The following is an 18,267-nucleotide window of genomic DNA, read 5'->3' as shown; positions in this document are numbered from 1 at the left end:
TGTTTTTGTCTTGGAAACCTCACGTGCGGCGGCTACACACCAGTGTCATTATTCTTTAGTTTCTGTCCCTGGCTGAGTAGGAGGAGTCTCCTGACCCAGGCTGGGGGGCGTCCCTGGCGTTTTGGTGAGGATGGCGCTGTCGTCCTCACCCAACGCCCTCCGGCCAGGGTGACGCTGGGTGAGCCCAGGTGCACCCAGGGCGCGACCCTGATTGCGGTGACGAGGACGGCAAGCGGGCCCTGTGTCTTTCCTCCCCCTTTGTGACCAGAAAAGGGAGGGAGGAGGGAAGGGGAAGGGAAGAAATCTCAAGACCCTGAAGAGTGTCGGAAACGAGCTTGTCAACACCGAGTCTCTCTCCCTGAGTCCCGCCCCCTGGCCGGCTGTCTCCTGCCCGTCGTCCCGGCCCGGTTCTGAAACGACCCAGCGGCACAGGCTGCGCAGTGTCGTCTGAGCCCAGGGGACCGAGCCCGGGAAACGTGCAGGGCGGGGCCTCGAGGACAGGGGCTGCCAACATGCTCACTCGCTCTCCCCTCCTGCAGCCTTTCAGACGGAGGGGAAGCTCTACCTGATCCTGGACTTCCTGCGGGGAGGGGACCTCTTCACCCGGCTCTCCAAGGAGGTGAGGGCCGCCGGGGGGCCGAGAGGGGTGTGCACATGTGTGTTTTCTGTGCAGGGAGACTACATGTGTGTGTTGTCTGTGTGGAGAGAGTGCATGTGTGTGTTTGGGTCTCTCTTAGAGCTCACGTATGGTCCCCCCAGAGTGGGTGTCTGCCCCCCCCCCCCGCCCCACGGAGCGGGTGCCTGGCCCCTGCCCGTCCACGCCGACCTGCGCCGTGGGAACTGGCCTGGCAGAGACACTGGGCTGCCCCCTGAGCACTGACCTGCAGGTGCAGCCGTGGTCCTCGTACACCGAGTCGGGGGAAGGGGGGGTCAGCGGCCGGCAGAACCGGTTACGACTAGGCCCATGGCTGGGCCAACAGTCTAGAAAAGAAACGTCCAACCGGGAAAGGCGCTGGCTGAGTGTGGAGGGCAGAACAGGAGACTCCAGAGGCCAGAGGGAGGGGTGACAGAGGGGTGGTGGCACCCAGGTGCCGCTGCCGGGGCTGGGGCACGTGCCCCTGCCGCACTGGGGAGCACCCTCTCGTGAGACGGGTGCGCTCCGTCCGCGTTAGCCGGACTCAGTCACCACCCAGTCCCCGAGCCGCCTCGCACCACGATCGTGCGTAGCAGGCAGCCTTGAACCGGCGTTCAGGCCCTCAGAGGGAGAGGTGTGGGCATCCGGTCCCTTCTGGGACACTGAGTCCCGTGGTGAGTGCGGAAAATGGTTTCGCGTCACCATCTGGCCTCCTCGCAGGTGACCGCAGGAGGTACACGTTGCTCCTAACTGCTGCCGGGGGCAGGGGAACCCCCTCCCCCAGACCACGACCCTGGAGTCGTGGGAATTCCTAGCCCGAAGCCAGGCGCCCTGACGCGTGACCTCGCCGCCCACGTGTCCCCTGTCCCACTGTCCCCGGGCGCCCGCTGACTCTGCACCACAGGTGTGCGTCGTCTCGGGTAGACCCCCCCACCCCCACCCAGGGTGGACAGCGGCTCCCCAGCTCACGGGTCCGCACAAACCCCGGGGCAGGTGTCACGTGAGAGGGAGGAGACACGAGTTCCGACGTGTTGTTGAGGGCTCCTCGCCAGGCTTCTGCTGGGTCTTGTGTTAAATCCTGCAAATGCACACCAGGAGCTCCCGTGTGCACGTGTGAAACCGGAGCAACACCTGGAGCTGGGTGGCCTGCGGGGCCCGCGGGCCCAGAGGACAGGAAGCTCCAGGCGCCCCTCACAGGGCTGGTGGCGTCACCCTTGCAGGAAGGGCTCCCACCCTCACTCCCCTCATGTTGCAGGAGCAGAGCATTGTGGGGGCGTGGGACTTTGTGGGGCTGCGTCCCGGTCCCTCTGGCAGAGTTCCTCCAAACAAACCCGCCCCCAGCAGTCTGTGCTCTCGCTGGCCAGGTGATGTTCACGGAGGAGGACGTCAAGTTCTACCTGGCTGAGCTGGCCTTGGCCTTGGACCACCTGCACAGCCTGGGCATCATCTACAGGGACCTGAAGCCGGAGAAGTGAGTGAGCTCGCCCCTGGCTGCAGCCCCTCCCACGCTGGGGCCCCAGAGGGGTGAGCAGCCTCCACCTGCTCCCCTGGAAGGGGGCCCGGACACAAGAGTGGCTTCTGCTGGATGGTGCAGCGTCGTCCCGGCCCGCGAGACCTGGTCCCGGGGGGTGGGGGGGGTGCAAGGCCAGAGCCGTGTCCCAGCTCCCAGGCGTGACTGCACGGGTGGGAGGCACGCCCTCAGCTCCTCGCCACCCCCTGCCCCCGTTCCTTCCTGCCACGAGGCTCCTGCCCCCGAGGAGTGGTGCCCCCTGCCCCGGGTGGTCTCCCACGAGGCACCTCCGGCCTCGGGAGGTGCTTTCAGCCGCGTCATCGCCGAGGAGCACACGCTCTCTCGGTGACGGCAAGTCGGACGGGCGTTCCCTGGAGCTGCTCTCAGGGCAGTGGCACCGACTCCCGGCCCGGACTCCGATGGGACCGAGCGTGTTGGGCGGTGACGCCCTGCGGTGTCCTTGCCGGGGGAGCCGGCCGGTCTAGCCCAGCGCGAGCCGGAAACCCGCCGGGGCCACCGCGTTTCCGTTTCTGGTTTTCTTCTCCCGTTTCCCATGGAGCAGACACACGGCTGGGGCGGGGGCCCCCACGGGGCAGGGAGGGCTAGGGGGCGTTTCAGGTTCAGGTGCTGACCTAACAGTCATCCCTGAGGGGACCTCACTGCTTTTCTCAGTCCCGGGTCACTGTCCTGTGCATCCTCACCTGCCCCTGACGGACGGCGTGGGGCCTGCTGGGAGCCACCAGCTTTGGGCTGGGTGCCTGGGCAGCGCGCTGAGACCGCAGCAGGAAGGGGCTCCGTGCTGGGCTCTCGGCCCCCCCCCCCCCCCCCCCCCGCACTGGCCGAGAACAGCACACGTGCTCATCCCCGGGGAGCCTCCCGCTCTGCCCAGGAGCCAGGCGATGCAGAGCCTCTGGCCGTGACGCTGGGACGGGGCTGCCCTCTGCCGGGCAGACAGACGGCCGAGTACCCATCAAGACCAGCCTGAGGTCCCGCGGAGGGAGCAGCAAGTGGTGGGCCCAGCCCCCACGCGCGAGCCTGAGCAGGGCGGCTCTCCCACGCTCTCGGCCATGAGCCCGGCCCCTGGCCCTCTCTCCTTCGACAGGCGGGAGGGGTCTACGCCCTCCCGAGGGGTGACTCCCAATGCAGGGCCACGAGAGAGGGGACTCTGCGGTCAGTGAGAATCGGTCAGGGATTACTCTCGAAAGCTGCTCATTTCTGGGCAGAGATTCGGTGCCACCGAGGAGCAAAGATAAAAACGTGGTCGAGTGCCACCTCGGTTGCACACTGGACAGCAGGCAGCGCCGGAGTGCAGATGCCCCCGCGAGGCCGCGCGCCCCCGGCAGCCTGGCGGCTGGTGACACAAACCCTCTGCTCTGCTCTCCCCCCGCCTTGCAGCATCCTCCTGGACGAAGAGGGACACGTGAAGATCACAGGTGCGTAGAGGCCGCCGGTCTCCTTCGGCCGCCCCCCCCCCCCACGCCGCACCAGCCTGGGACGACCCCTGTCCGCCGCGGCTGGGTGCTCCGCAGCCGTGGGTCAGCCGCATGGCAGGGCGTGTCCTGAACACTCACTCACTCGTCCCAGGGGCCTCCCCCTCTCCCTCTGACCTGAGACCCTCCCAGCACCTTCCCGCAGGCGGAGCACCACTGGGTGTCCGGCTCCGGCATCTCGGGGACCACTCGCTCAGACCCGGGGACAGGTGTCCATGGTGTCACTTCTGCAGGGTCCCAGCCCTGCGTTCCCTCCCCACCTTCATTTTCTCGGGGTCCATCTCCCCTGTCAAGGCCAAGTTCAGTCGAACGGGGGACGCCCCTCTGGTCCCACGACACCCGTCTGTGTTAATTTCCTCTTGGTGCCGTCGCAGACCGCCACACACGGGGTGACCTAAAGGGACACCCGTGTGCCACCTTCCCGTTCCGGGGCCAGGAGTCCGGAGTGGTCCGTGGGGCTGAGTCCAGGGCCCACAGGGCCTGCTCCAGCCTGTAGGAGCTGCCGCCGTCACCCCCCCCCCCCCCCCCCCCCCCCCGCCAGGCACAAAGTGAAAACAACCCCTGACACACCCAGGTGCAAAGCTAGTCACTCAGGCAGGGAGTGAGCAACCCCACCAGGGCGCTGGACAGTCTGGCCCCCGCACGCGGCCCCGGACAGGGGTGCGGGCCCCTTGTCTTCCTCGCTGATGAGACGGAGGGTGCGCCCCCCAAGACCTGTGTGGTCACCGGGCCCTTCGCCACGAGGTGCGTGCATGCACGGGTGTGGCGGGCGGCAGCCCGTGTCCTCTCGCTCCGAGCCAGCGCCTGCCTCCCGTCCCATCTGTGGCCCCACGTGCTTCCAGGCCCAGCTGCTGTCCCGTGGGGGCCTGTGAAAGGCCGGCCTCCCGGGAGCTCACAGTGGCCACTGAGAAATAGTGTGCTGGTGTCTCGGCGAGGCCTTCCTTCAGTCCGTAGATCCCCTGAGACTGTGGCCCGGGAGCTGCCCGGCCTCACATGACACAGGCGGGCCCCACGGTGCTCCGTCCCACCCGGGGTGGGGCTGGGCCTGACGGAGCGAGTGGGGGAGGGAAGGCCAGTGGGGCGGAACCCACAGACGTGACCCGAAGCCCCCCACCGTGCCCCCTGGGGACTGAGAAGGCTGCGGCGGTCTCCCCTCCAGATTTCGGGCTCAGCAAGGAGGCCGTGGACCATGACAAGCGAGCCTACTCCTTCTGCGGGACGATCGAGTACATGGCGCCCGAGGTGGTGAACCGGCGGGGGCACACGCAGAGCGCCGACTGGTGGTCCTTCGGCGTGCTCATGGTGAGCGCTGGCCCCCCGCCCCCACCCCCGCACCTGCCCGCCCCAGGCCGCGTCCCAGACCCGGGTGACCCGGGGAAACCGGGCTTGTTTCCGGACCCCCGAACCCTGGCCCCCGCATTTCCGGACCACCTCCTGCGCCCACCCCGAGCCCCACCCTCAGGAGACAGAAGTGGGGTCCAAATAAGGGGCACGTGTCTTAAAAGTCAAAGGCCTACACCTAATTAACGTCGTTAGGGGCTGACATGAGGGTTGGAGAGATGCAGCGGTTTCCGCGTTCATCGTTTTCCTTGTTTCCAGCACAAATCCTCCCACTTAGGTGTAAACGTTAACGTGGGCCAATACGCACGGCGAGTTGCACACTTTCACCTGTGCGTCGGGAAGCCGGAATTTTCTTTAGGTCGCGCGTTCGCGGGTGGAGCCTAAGCGCACACTGACCGACCTGCCTGCTACGGCCCTGCGGGAGGCGGGCGCGGCTCCCTGTCCCTGTCCCCGCCCCCACGGGCCGCCCCGCCCCGCCCCGCCCCGCCCCGCCCCGCCCACTCCGCGTCCTCCCAGCCTGCGCCGTGCGCTGGGCGCAGGCCTGAAGGATGACGCTGCGAAATCTGACGTCGGGTGAGCGCAGCGGCGCGGCGGTCAGGGCTGTGCGCCCGCCCGCATCTAGTGCATCCAGCGCGCTGAGCCCGGGAGGAAGCGAGGCTGCCGAGCTCTAGTGGGTTTGGCCCCGCCCCGCACCTCCCCAGCCCCTCTCTTCCCACAGGCACATGCCGGTCCCCCCAGCTGCGGAACCTCGGGGCTGTGACCCCCCACGGGCCGGAGGAACCCCCGGGGAGCCCCAGGCTGGTCCCCGGGAGGCCTCGCAGGCCATGGTCACTTGGTCTCTAGGTGTGGCCCTCGGCCCCGGGGCTCAGGGATGCTGGCCGGCGGGGCAGACGCACGGGAGGCCGCTCAGGGAGGGATCCCACGCCCTGAACCAGACCGGGAGTCCCTTTCTCCGTCTCGGTGGCGGGCTGAGTCTGCCTCTGGGGTCAACACATTCCCGCCCCGTCACCCCCCTGCCAGGAAAGCGGGGTTGTGGCGAGCGGGCCGCTCCGTAACGCAGAGTCACCAAGGCTCCACGGAGCACCCCAGCGCCCGGCGCGACCCCTCAGGACTCCGAGTGCTTTCGGGACACGGGCACGCTCCGCCCATCCGTGCAGGCTCCGCTGCCGCGTCTGCTGGTCTGACCTCGCCCTCCCTGCGCTGTCTCTGCAGTTCGAGATGCTCACGGGGTCCCTGCCGTTCCAGGGGAAGGACCGGAAGGAGACCATGGCCCTCATCCTCAAGTGAGTAGGCAGCGCCCACCCCGGGGGCCGCCCCCCAGCACCTGTCAGCCCCTTCTGTAGGGACCGCCCACCCCGGGGGCCACCCCCCAGCACCTGTCAGCCCCTTCTGTAGGGACCGCCCACCCTGGGGGTCACCCCCCAGTGCCTGTCAGCACTTCCTGCTGCCCAGAGCCTCGGTCGTGGGAGCAGGCTGGGACGCAGGCCTGGGCGATCACGGTGACGACAGGGATAGTGAGGGGCCGGCCGTGAGGGCCCCCGAGGGCTCAGGTGGGCTGGTTCACCCCAGGCCAGGCTCCCACCAGGCACACCCTCCAAGCTGTCCAGTGGCAGCGCTGTAGGGTGCGGTGGCTGGTGCCCGTCAGGGGGGAGGGCAGGCTCCAAGGGCAGAGGACTGGGCCCCAGCGGGCCAGGGAGCGGGCTTCTGCGCCTTCTCGTGGGGGATCACTCACCCCTCAGTGGGCTTGGCCGCTGGGGCCCCCGAAGGAAGGCCGACCCCAGTGCCGGCCTCGCTGTCGCATCTCCAGCGTGAGCAGGGGCCGTCTGAGCGGGGCCCCGGGGCGGGGAGGCGGGGGGGGGGGGGGGCGGGGGGCGGCTCCTGGAGAGGCCCAAGGCAGCGTCTCTGGGGCAGGGCTGGGTGGGCTGAAGGGGACCATGAGGCAGCGGGCCCCCAGCTCCCGCCCACCGAGCCCTGCAGAGGGACATGCGGAGCTTCGGTGCCTGCAGACAGCGCCGTGGTGTGCACAGGGCGGGGGGTGGGGGTGATGCAGGACAGGCTTCGGGGGGAACCCCAGAGAGGCCTCCTCCCTGCTCACGCACGTCCTGGAGGACCAAGTGTGGGCCCAGCCCCGTGTTTTTGTAGCGATGACCTCAGCTCCGTTTCATGGTAGGGGGAACACGGCCGGTACGTCCCCTGAAGCTAGCAGAGTCCCCTCCAGCGAACCCCAGGGGTAGACGGGGGGCTCCTGATGGGCCCCCTGGGGGTGACAGCATTTCCAAGGGGGCAGCTCCCAGCTGTGGCCCCAGGTCGGGGGGGGGCCGAGACCCCCACAGGGGCGACAAGCCCAGGAGAGGTTCCCGGGGTGGGACATTGTGGCTGTTCTCTCCGAGGCCCCTGCTGCTGTCGGGACGTCACTGTAACTCCCGTTTACAGTGACTTCTGTTTCCGGGATTGTTAGGGTTCTTTGTAGTGACTTTTTTTTTATTAAAATTTTCTCAGTTTTAATTTCTAATGTGGTCGACATCACAGGTGCGGCCACATGAACAAACACCTTTCGGTGCCCTCACTAACCTCGGAGTGTAAGGGAGTGTAAGGGGCGGAAGGCCAAACGCTGGGTCGCAGCTGCCCGGGGTCCCCCGCGCTGCTTTCTCAGTTACTGCTGACCCAGCAGGTCGCAGAGGGCGGGGGAGGCGGTTGCTCCGGCCGTCAGTCCTTCGGCCAGGCCCTGCCTCTGACTCCGCCTCCCCTCCGCCCCCACCCCGCAGGGCCAAGCTGGGCATGCCCCAGTTCCTCAGCGCGGAGGCGCAGAGCCTGCTGCGCGCCCTCTTCAAGCGCAACCCGTGCAACCGGCTGGGTAAGAGCCCCGCGCCGCTGCCGGCGCACCGAGGGGGGTCGGCGGGGCCCCTGCCTGCAGCCCCGTTCCAGCCCCACGTGCTCCCGAGGCCACTGATGGGGGTGGGGGGATGCTCTCGCCTGCGTCCGACCCAAGGACTGAGGACTCGCGAGTGGTCCAAACGCCCCGTGGCTGCCCGGGCAGCGCAAGCGCGTGCCTGCAGGCTGCAGTTTCTGTCTCCCCCGCGCGGTGGCGCTACCCCCTGCCCAGTTCGCTTCCTTCCTTCGGAACCCACGAACCGCGGGAGGCGCACTTGGGACCTGCGTCCAGTTTGATCCCTCTTCCCGTAAAAAACCTCCACGTCTGTGTGAACCGAGGTTCACAGGAGGGCGAACCAAGTCAGTTCACTTCCATAACAGAGCTCTGAGAAGGGTCCCCGCAGCCGCGGGTCAGGGCGGGGCGCCGGGGGCGCCGCACAGGCTGAGCGCCCACAGCCAGCACCCCCGGGTCCTCGGCCCTGACTCTCCCCCCCGCCGCCCCCTTGTGCTGTGACAGGTGCCGGCAGCGACGGCGTGGAGGAGATCAAGCGTCACCCTTTCTTTGTGACCATAGACTGGAATGTAAGTGGCTGCCGTGGCCCACACCGCACACCCGGGGACGGGCACACCTTAGCTGTTGGGGCACAGACCAGCGGTCAGTGCCAGCCTGTCACCTGGAGGGGGCGCTCTCCGATCAGGCTGGCGCAGCACAGGCACGGACCCCCGGCTTGGGGCCTGAAATCTGTGGGCCTCCGAGGACGGAGCAGGGCCCCCCTCAGCCAGCAAGAGCCCCTGGGGCGCTAGGGGGAGGGGCGCTGGGCAGGGCCACGGAGCCTGTTCATGACCGGGGCCTCTGGGCCCCCGAGGTCTGGGTCTCCCACCTCTAATGCCCCCCACTGTGCTCTTGTGGAGGGTGTTAAAGGGAAAAGTGACCCAGCCTGTTGTAGACGGAGTTACTCGTGACACCTGTTAAAGACCACAGGAGACTCTTGGGGCTGTGGAGATGGGTGGGGCCTCCCAGTGGGAGACGCGGGGCTCCACTCTGATGGGTGGGGTCTGGGGGAGGCGGGGCTCCACTCTGAACACAGGTGCACAAGGAGCTTCCAGCCAGGGAGCAGGGGGGTGTTGGGGGGGGGGTCAAACCCAGGGTGTGTGTGTGGGGGGGCGGTTCTGGCTGAACAGAGCCACCAGGATTCTTGCTGAAGGCAGGTGGGGGTCAGACGTCCCCTGTGGTTGGGCAGGAGGAACCCGGCCGGTTGTGGAGGAGCCCGGATGTGGAGGGCGGGCTTTGGGAAAACCGTCGTCAACTTGCTGAAACCGAGTCGGGGGCCGAGATGTCGGCCCAAGGGCCGAGGTCCTGTGGGACGCCAGGGCCCACAGGTGGGGAACGAACTGGGGGTCGTCCGAGGCCGACACCTGCGGCCCCCGGGCCCGAGTGGGGGTGGTATGGCGAGCTCGGAGCTGGGAGCCGCCGTCTGTCCCGGGGAGGCAGGCAGGCAGACCCCCCCCCCCAACGCCGGTCCCCACGTCTCTGCTTTAGGCTAATACCACAGCGACACAGGGGGTCTTCTCTTCCAGAGCTAGCAAAGTCACCCCAGCATTTTAACCGAGTGTCAAAAAAAACAATTAAAACGCCCTTCCTAGCTCAGTGGGTAGGATCTGGGTGTGCCCTCCCCTGTCCTCTCCTTGTCCCCCAAGCGTCAGGAAGGGGACCCTGTGTCTCAGACGGGAGCAGGGTGGGTGTTTGTTTGATAACCCAGCTCCAACGTCCAGGGGACTGCTGCTGTGAGGGGGAGGGCTGTGATGGTGGGCCCGCCCGGCGGCTGGCCTCGGAGTCACCTCTGAGAAGTGCCAGGCCTGGGAGTCCGTGCCGCCCAACGCGTGTTTGCATGTGTGCATGCGTGCACATGCGTGCATCTCCACAGGCGGTGGCACGTTGCCGTTTCTGGAGAGGGCTGGAGCGGTAACTCCATCCCAAAGGGATCTCTATGCCCAGGGCAGGAAGTGACGGAGAATCCAACCCGAATCCACTCCCGTCTCCTCTGCTGGTGGCTCCCAAGGGCAGCGCTAGGCTCCGCCCCCAGCCGAGTGGTCCTCAGTCAGAACCCGACCCCACCCCCCCACCCCTGCACCCCCGCACCCGGCCCCTCGGCCCCCGGCATGTCTGTGGGCTCCACGGGGTTCTGGGAGGCGGTGCTCGCTCAGGGGTCCCTCCTGCTGCACCTGCGTCCCGAGCACAGCTGCAACTGCAGGAGGCCGGAGACCCAGGTCCGCCTATCCCAGCTGCTCTTGACCTTGACGAGCTACCTAACCTGTGTTAGCCTGAGTGTTCTCGCCGGTAAGGTCAGAGTGGTAACACCTGCTTTGCAGCGCTACGGGAGTTTCTGCTCAGACTTCGACTCATCGCTGTGTGTGTTTCCCAAACTGACCCGGCCGGCGGCTCCTAGGGGCTGGCCCGAGGTCGCCAGGGCGTGAGGAGGGTCCCCGGGAGCAGGGCTCTCCCCCCAGGTCACCCGGGGCAGGGCGAGACACTGTCCTGTCCACAGAGTGAAGACAGATTCTCAGGCTGATGAAAGGTTGAAAACCATTGCCCCCAAATGAGGACCCTTACGCTGGGAACCGGGACGCATATGTTTGGAGGGGATGTGTGATTGGATGTGTATTCACATGTGTGTCAGAGCGTGTGAGGCGCTGTTGTCGATGAGACGGGATGCCACGTGACCCACCCGCCCTGGTGCCCCTTGAGTTGGCCCGAGGCCCCGCGGCCTCCTCGGCCCCGCGCCCCTCACCCCGCCGCTGTCCCCGCAGAAGCTGTACCGGAAGGAGATCAAGCCGCCCTTCAAGCCCGCGGTGGGCAGGCCCGAGGACACCTTCCACTTCGACCCCGAGTTCACCACCCGGACGCCCACAGGTGCGTGCCCGCCGAGAGTGGGGGTGAGCCCGTGGTTCCTGCCCGTGGCGGGCGCCCTCCCTTGACCCGGGAGGGACAGCTGTGTGGGCGCCAGAGCAGCCCAGCTGCAGGGGCGCTTTCCCGGGAACCCGGGGCCGGCTCTGTGGGATCCCGTTTGCCCACGCCCTCGTCTGCCCTTCCCCGAGATCAGTGCTGAGAGTCAGCGCCCCCTGATGACTGTAAAGCATCCTCAGTGCTGCTGTCGCCTCCTGTCTCTGGTCCCACCGGCCACACGGGCCAAACGCCGGCTGTTGGGCCTATAAGGACCCATCTACCCGCGGGCAGGTGGCCCTGAGCCTTGGGCAGCACCTGCGTCTCTGTGTAGGGCGGGGCAGTCCCAGGCAAGAAAGGCGGCGGGTGACCGCAGAGTTCCCGTCACGATGTCACGATGAAAGTGTGGCAGACCCTCGTGCGGGCACCCACCCCCGTAGGCAGTCAGGGCGCCTCCTGGTCTGCCCCGGCCTTCTGCACTCGCCCCGATGCCCCGGGACGGCTGCGCTCCTCCAGCCAAAGCCCTGCCGGGGGAGGGCGGTGGGTCCAGGGGCTGGTGGAGAGGGTGCAGCACCTGGCACCTGGGGGACTTTTAAGGCCGGTCGGACCTTGGAGCCAGAATTCCGTGCCGGCGACAGAAAGGGCACAGAGCAAGCCCGTGTGCTGCACCCAGTGTCTCCCAAAGGTGAGTCTGCTGTCTCGCACAGCCCGTGACTCAAACGCCACTCCTGGCTCTTCAGTGTCTCAGTGTCTCAGGTCCAGCACCTGGCGGTTCGTCCCCACACACAGTCCGCTCTGGTCTCAGTGCCGGGTGGTGACCGGTCCAGGCGGAGACCCGAGTCGGCCCCTGCCGGTCCACGGTGCTGACAGAGAGACCACCACTGCCACACCCTGTCACCAGGCTTGGTCTCCTGGGACGGCTGTGGGTGGGCGTCACTCGGTGCAGGGAGACCCACAGCTCACAGCTCGGGCTGCAAGGAGCCCCCCTCATGGCCGTCATCCCCGAAGCAACACACTGGGGAATAAAACCCACGTTCCCTGTGGCAGCCCACCCCACTGCGCCCCACGAACCTGCTCCCCCGAGAGGGTGAACCCTGCCTCGTCTTGGTTACCTCCGTGCCAAAGGGAAGCAGCAGCACAGAGCAGAGGGGTGAACGGTGGGAGGCGGGGCCGTTGCTGGGGCCTTTCCCACCCCCTCTGCAGGAACTTTCATGAAATACGTGTCTGAACGTTTTTGTATAAGTACATTATGAGAAAAACTTAAATGCATATAATTATAGGCTTCTATATTTGTAGTTATATTGCTACACGGGACTTCATTGCAACGTAATGTGTATCGCAATGCTGTGTTTTCCCTTTTCCGGAACATGCGTGGGATCCCTTGGTGCCCGAGCTTGCTCTCTCCCCTTGACCCGACATGCAGCTGGCACAGCCGGGCCCCATCCCGCTTGTCAGAGGCACCGGCACTCACACACTGGGGTCACGCCCGGCCGTGCGCCGTGGCTGGTCACGCCCGGGACTTCCCTGGTGCCCAGAGCTCACCAGGTCGCCACTCCCCTGCCGTCACCGACGTGGCCACCACGACCGTCTCCCACCCTCACCTCCCTGAGCACGCTGGAGGCAGTTCTGTGGGGCACACTCCTGGACGTCCGGGCGCCCTTCACTGCCGTGCCTGCCCCACCCTGCGAGCGCCCCCCAGCCCACGGGGCGATGACCACTCTCATTTCCGTGTGTCCACCAGGCCCGGTGCCTCCCCAGTTGAATGGACACGTGCCCCCGCCTCGAGCCTGGGCTCCCGCCCTTCTGTCTGCCCCCGAGTTCTTCCCGGGTGCTCTGCCCTTTTCCCCCATCCGTCTCCAGGAGCTCGAGATCGCGGAGTCCGCTTCACCCCAGGCTGTTCCCGGGCTGTGAACTCTGTCCCCCCCCCCCCCCAGCAGTGACTTACCCTCTCGCTCTGCTTCACCGTTCACCTGAACCGGGGCCAGCCCCACAGCCACAGGCTCTCCCGCAGGTCGAGCGGCGCCTGGAGAAGTCAGGGTCCAAGGGCGGTGCCCCTTCCCGCTCCTGCCACCGGGGACGGGCACCTCTGCCGAACGACCCTGCAGGACGGCGGGGGGGGGGGGGGGTGCCGAGCACTCTGTGCAGTCCCTGCAGGCTGGGCACGGGCTGCGCGGTCTCAGAGCTGGGCTCCGTGGCGTGGGTGCGTGTGCCCGCAGCTCCACCCCAGGTCCCCGGCGGCTTTCCGCCTCCACCTGCAGTGGGCCGGGCGGAGGGTCATGGTCAAGCGTGGCCAGTGAGTTACGGTCAGTGAGTCCCAGACGGTGGTTGTTCCAGGCACTGCCCCCGCTTCTGCCGGCAGCACCCAGAACAGAGCAGTTCCCACGGTTCCCCTCCATCCGGCCTGTTTCACCCCCTTCTCTGCCACATGCACAGCATCTCACACACACACACACACACACACACACACGTGACTCAGACGACGCCCCCCCCCCACGCCGGGGTGCGCCCAGGCCGCGGCCCCGAGGCAGGCTGACTGTCCCCCACCCCTGCAGACTCACCGGGCGTGCCCCCCAGCGCCAACGCCCACCACCTGTTCCGAGGCTTCAGCTTCGTGGCCTCCAGCCTGGGCCAGGAGCCCCCGCAGCAGGGCCCGCGCGAGTCCACGGTCCACCCCATCGTGCAGGTAACCCGGCGCCCACTCTGCGGGGGTCCTCGGGGGCATGACGGGGGCCAGGCCCACAGTCGGCCCACGGGGGTGTCCTCACCTTGGGGAGTCGAGCCGGAGTCCAGCAGGGCAGCTCCCTGTGTGGGCGGCATTGCCCCGCCCTGAACTCTGCCCTTGGGGGGTCTGTGAAGGTGCCGTGTTTTCAAGTTTTCTTCCTTGTAAATATAACCTGATATAGAGAATGCTAAGGAGAAGTCGTGGTTAGAGTCTATTTAAAAACCCACTCAGGGCTAGTGGATGGCATTGAATTCCGTATTTCTCTCCCCACGACCCTTTGGGAAAACACGCGTGTCCGGGGTGGACATGGGTGTGACGGGGTGCCCCGGTCTCGGTGGCTTCCTGTCTGCACTCTGAGCGGGCGGGGTGGAGGGTGTGCACGTGGGCGGAGCCGGTGGGGACCGGGGTGTCTTGGGGTGGGACTTGCAGACGCGGCTCGGGCGCAGCGCACTGTGGTGCCTGACGTGGTCGCCGCCCGAGAGGCGGGCGGGTCGGGGTTTAGGTCCGGAGCCATCCTACCAGCTCCGCGGCCCTGGGCGGACCCCTTTGCGCCTGCGCTGTGTGCGCCGCCCGACCGCTGACGCCTCCGCCCGGTGTGTCTGCAGCAGCTGCACGGGAACAACGTCCACTTCACTGATGGCTACGAGGTCAAGGAGGACATCGGGGTGGGCTCCTACTCCGTGTGCAAGCGGTGTGTGCACAAAGCCACCGACGCGGAGTACGCCGTGAAGGTAAGGCCGTGGGCGGGGCCGTGCTGCGGCCGCTGAGCTCGCTGCTGCCGGCCGTGCCCCGCCCCCTTCCCCTGTCCACGCTCCGACCAGCCGGTGCTCCGTTTGCCGAGTCGGGTGGTCCATTTGCAGTTCCAGTCAGCATGTAGCTCCTGACCACGCGCGGCAGCCTCGGAGACGATACACGCTGGAGGGACAGCTTTGGGCACTCTGTGTTTTGGGAAGTCGAGTTGGGGACAGGGGTAGCGACCGGCAAAAGGGAAGGGACAGAGGGAGGAAGGAGGGGAGGTGGCTACAGTCGCCAAAAATCGAGTCACGGGAGTGAAGACCAGCACGGACTGGCAGCATCTGCAGGGGCTGAACCTGGCGGCTTCCCCTCGGCGGTCGAGAGCAGCTCCACCGACCGTGAGGTCCGGGAGAGCAAAGTATCGTTTCTCGAGTTCTCTGGTTGGCGAAAGGTGGGCTTGGCCATTTGTAGGGGCTCAGGTCTCCTGTAAATCTGATCCCAGTGCATGGAGAAGCATAAGTCGCACATTCTCTGTACAAGGCGCTCGAGTCCACGGCCTGCCCACTAAGCTCAGCTGGACTGTTTGTTTTTTTAATGGATTTTAGAGAGAAAAAAAAAGGGTGTGTGGGGGGGAGAGAGACATCGACTGGGTGTCCGCTCATGCACGCGCTCACTGGCGGATCCTTGCCTGCGCCCTGACCGGGGAGGGACCCCACAACCCCTCCTGCTGCGTGGGCACCACCGCAATGTCCCCACGGAGTGGTGAGCCGCACGGAGAACGTGGGATCCGACTGGACAGGAGGCACAGTTTCCCCAGGGCGGTCCGGATCAGTTGGGCAGTTTCCCCAGGGGACTCTGGCCACGTCCAGAGACATCCTGGTCACTCACAGCTGGGGCGGGCGTCGCTCCTGCCCGGGACTCCTGCTCATGGTCCTGCCCCTCCCACTCTTCCCCTGTGGACTTGTACAGCCCCAAATGTCGGCGGTGCCGAGCCCGAGGACCTCCGGGGGCGGGGGGGAGAGAACAGGATGGGGACAGGAGGGCTCCCAGCCAGGACCATCCTGGACCCAGAGCCCAGGGCTCCCCATGCGGGGCTGGGTGGCCCTCGCCGTGACCCCGTGGCTCTGGGCCCGGGGCAGGGCCTCTGGAGAGGGCAGGGCAGCTCTTCCTCCACGAAGGACACCCGTTGCCTTAGAGCAGATCCCCGGGACACAGCGGCTCTCACGGATACAGGAAGCTCCTGTCTGGGGCGCCCGGGCTTGCCCTCCCCGTACCCAGAGCCATCCCCAGGACCCGGCGCCTGCACCTCAGCTCCAAGGGTCCCTGCTCTCTGGGGGGGCAGCTGCCCCCTTGTGGCTCCTGACCTGTCTCGTGTCCCCCCCAGCTGCAGCACTTTCCCCAGGGGGTACCTGCTACCCCTGGCGTGCATCTCAGCTCGGCCCTGTCCCTGTCCCCACCCCCACCCCAGTGCTCGTGGGGTCCAGGGTGCGAGTTACTTAAAGAGAAACCTCCGACGGGAGCTGTCGGAAACCTCCCTGGCAGTCCCAATCCCTCCGTCCCCCGCCCTCATTGCCGTCAGAGCCCTTCTGGTCTGGGCCCCGGTCCCTTCCTCGGCCGGGGCGGTTCTACTCCTTTCCGCAGCCCCTGGCAGCAGCCCCTGTTCTGCACCAGACACGCACCAGGGCCCAGGCACTCCACGGAGGAGGCCGGGAGTCTCTCCCGACTCCCGACCCCAACTCGCGCCCACCGCAGACCGTCTGCAACCACATTAGCGTCCCTGTGCTCGTTTCCACGCCGTGCGCGTACTTTGTCACCCGAGGAAGCAGTGGGATTAAGACAGCTGCTCCCCACAGACGGGGCTTGCTTTTAGAAGGAGAGCTGATTGGTGTGGAGATTTTCACCTTTCCTGGCAGGAAACCTTGGCATTGTTTCTGGGTGTTGTTTGTTAAAGTCAATTGTGCAGGGGGGGCGTCTGTGGCTCCCTGCAAGCGAGAGCACGCCCCACCAGCCTTGTTTCACACGAGAGACGGATCCCTCTGACGGGCCAGGGGAAATGCCCATCCCTGCTGGGGGGAGGGCGTTTCGCAAGGCAGGGAGCTCACCCGGGTCTCGGTTGGGTCCACCCGAAAGGCCCCAGCCCCGCTGTGCTGTCCCGGGACAGAGGGCAGCGGAGGGGGAGGGGCGCGGAGGAAGAGGGAGAAACTGGAGGCCAGAGGGAAGAGGAGAAGGCGTGTGACGGTGGTGAAGCCTGGTCCCCTCCTGCCCCCTCGTCAGCCACCGGGAGTCCGAGTGTGTGACGGGGGCCTGTGAGTCACCTCCCAGGACAGCGGCTGGTGTCGGCCGCCCCCTGGCCGGGCCGGGCTCGCCTGTGGGTGTCGAGGCTGCGCATCCCCCCGGACCTCGGGCCCACAACGTGCGTTCTTAGGGCCGTCCCGGAGAAAAAGCTGTTTCCCCGTGGGGCGGGGCTCAACACCCGGCAGTGCCCTGCGACTCCTTCCCGGTGGCCGTCATTGTTACTGTTGGGGCACAGGGGGGCGGGGGGCCTGCGCGGAGCTTGCTCAGGGAGAGCTCCTCCCTCCCCGGCCCTGCCGCGGCAGAGGGGCTTCCAAACGGCGCGGCTCTCGACACGGGGAGCGCAGTCCGCCCAGGCTCGGACTCGAGGCAGGCGGAGCACCGACAACCCCGAGGGACCCACCCCACAGAGCACACGGTTCTTCCTGGCCTGTCTGGACGAGGATGGGCTCACAGTGCCGCCCCGCACAGGTGACCGCGCCTCCCCTCCCCTCCCCTCCCCTGGGGCGTCTCTGCTGGGGCTCCCTCCTCACCCTCCACGGACAGCCCTCCCTCCCTGCTGAACACACAGCAAAGCGAAACCACGGAGATTTGTGCAGAAGGGTGGCCAGCACCTCTGCCAGAACTCGGGGTCTCAACACGGCCTGAACAGCACGTGCATCCGTGTGTCCGACCCGCGTCTGTGTCCGACCCGCATCAGCACAGACCAGCAGACCAGGGGGTAGGCGGGGGCCAGGAGGCAGGCTGGGGTTCCCGGGGACGTCCCGTCCAGGACAGCGGTCAGGGCCCTGCAGAGCCACTTCCCCTCCCCGTGGGGAGGGGGAACCCCATCACGGTGCCCTCCCTGCCTTGCCCTCTGGCTTGCGGTCAGTTCTGCCAGGGCGAGGCGGCAGGGCAGGAGGGAGGTGGGGCCCAGCGCCCGTGGGTGCCCCCCCGTTCCCCACAGCAGCCTCCTCAGTCTAACTGCCACCCACCCGCCCGGCCCCCGGCCATGCGGAAAAAGCTTCCTGTTTCTTGTTTACCCACTCGGAGGGTGATGCAACAGGTTATGCTACAAAAACATTTCTTTCATCATGAAATTTTATTATTAAGAAAATCTTTTTTTAATCCACCGATAGGGTCCAACAGAAGTAAGGCCTGCTTGAGTGTGGTTGGTAGGGTAGTGATGCGGGGGTGATAATTTATCGTTTTAATGGGAACATTTCACCTAAAATGTCCTACCGTGGGCTTGAGTGTGACGTTGTTATGTTACAGAATGACACGCTCATGATTTTGTGATAAAAAGGGGGTGTTGTTTGTGCCAGACCCTGCCTTCTTAACCTCAAGTTTCAAAGAGAAGACCCCAGCCCAGGGAGGCTGGGTGGCCCAGCAGGGAGCCACGGCAGAGGCCATCGGAGGCCCCCCCTTGGCCAGCCTGCCCTCCTGCAGGCGCCCAGCCCCCCAGCCGCAGGTGCGCCGGACGTCCAGGAGCCCCTCCCCCACTGGGCGAGTCCTAGGAGACCGCGTCCGCGAGGGCGATGCGCCACCTGCTGGCTGGTGTCAGTAACTGACTGGGTCCCCGGGTCGCAGCTGGGACCTCAGTGGGAGGAAGTGCAAGCAGCAAGAGGAGACCGGTGGTGTGTCTCCTGTCCGTCACGGGTGTCGTCCTGCCCACAGTCCTGGGCGCCGCCGCCCCTGGGCTCGGCGGTGGGCTGTCAGCGGGGTGGGAGAGAAGAGCCATCCCCGTGGGGT

The 18,267-nt window shown here is 66.6% G+C and overlaps 1 protein-coding gene across 3 annotated transcripts in view; it reads left to right on the top strand.

Moving 5' to 3' along the window:
- RPS6KA2 (ribosomal protein S6 kinase A2) overlaps positions 1–18,267 on the top strand; it is a 144,777-nt gene that overhangs the window by 114,629 nt on the left and 11,881 nt on the right. For all 3 annotated transcript variants that reach the window (XM_028503998.2, XM_036024969.1, XM_028503999.2), the window contains 10 exons: positions 540–619; positions 1,999–2,105; positions 3,540–3,577; positions 4,794–4,936; positions 6,188–6,258; positions 7,741–7,829; positions 8,364–8,428; positions 10,655–10,757; positions 13,340–13,470; positions 14,115–14,240. In XM_028503998.2, coding sequence (XP_028359799.1) covers positions 540–619; positions 1,999–2,105; positions 3,540–3,577; positions 4,794–4,936; positions 6,188–6,258; positions 7,741–7,829; positions 8,364–8,428; positions 10,655–10,757; positions 13,340–13,470; positions 14,115–14,240 — 953 coding nt within the window. The remainder of the gene's footprint in view (positions 1–539; positions 620–1,998; positions 2,106–3,539; positions 3,578–4,793; positions 4,937–6,187; positions 6,259–7,740; positions 7,830–8,363; positions 8,429–10,654; positions 10,758–13,339; positions 13,471–14,114; positions 14,241–18,267) is intronic.

Source organism: Phyllostomus discolor, chromosome 4 (assembly GCF_004126475.2).
Source record: "Phyllostomus discolor isolate MPI-MPIP mPhyDis1 chromosome 4, mPhyDis1.pri.v3, whole genome shotgun sequence".
NCBI classification, from domain to species: domain Eukaryota; kingdom Metazoa; phylum Chordata; class Mammalia; order Chiroptera; family Phyllostomidae; genus Phyllostomus; species Phyllostomus discolor.
This window is presented reverse-complemented; position numbering and strand designations above follow the sequence as displayed.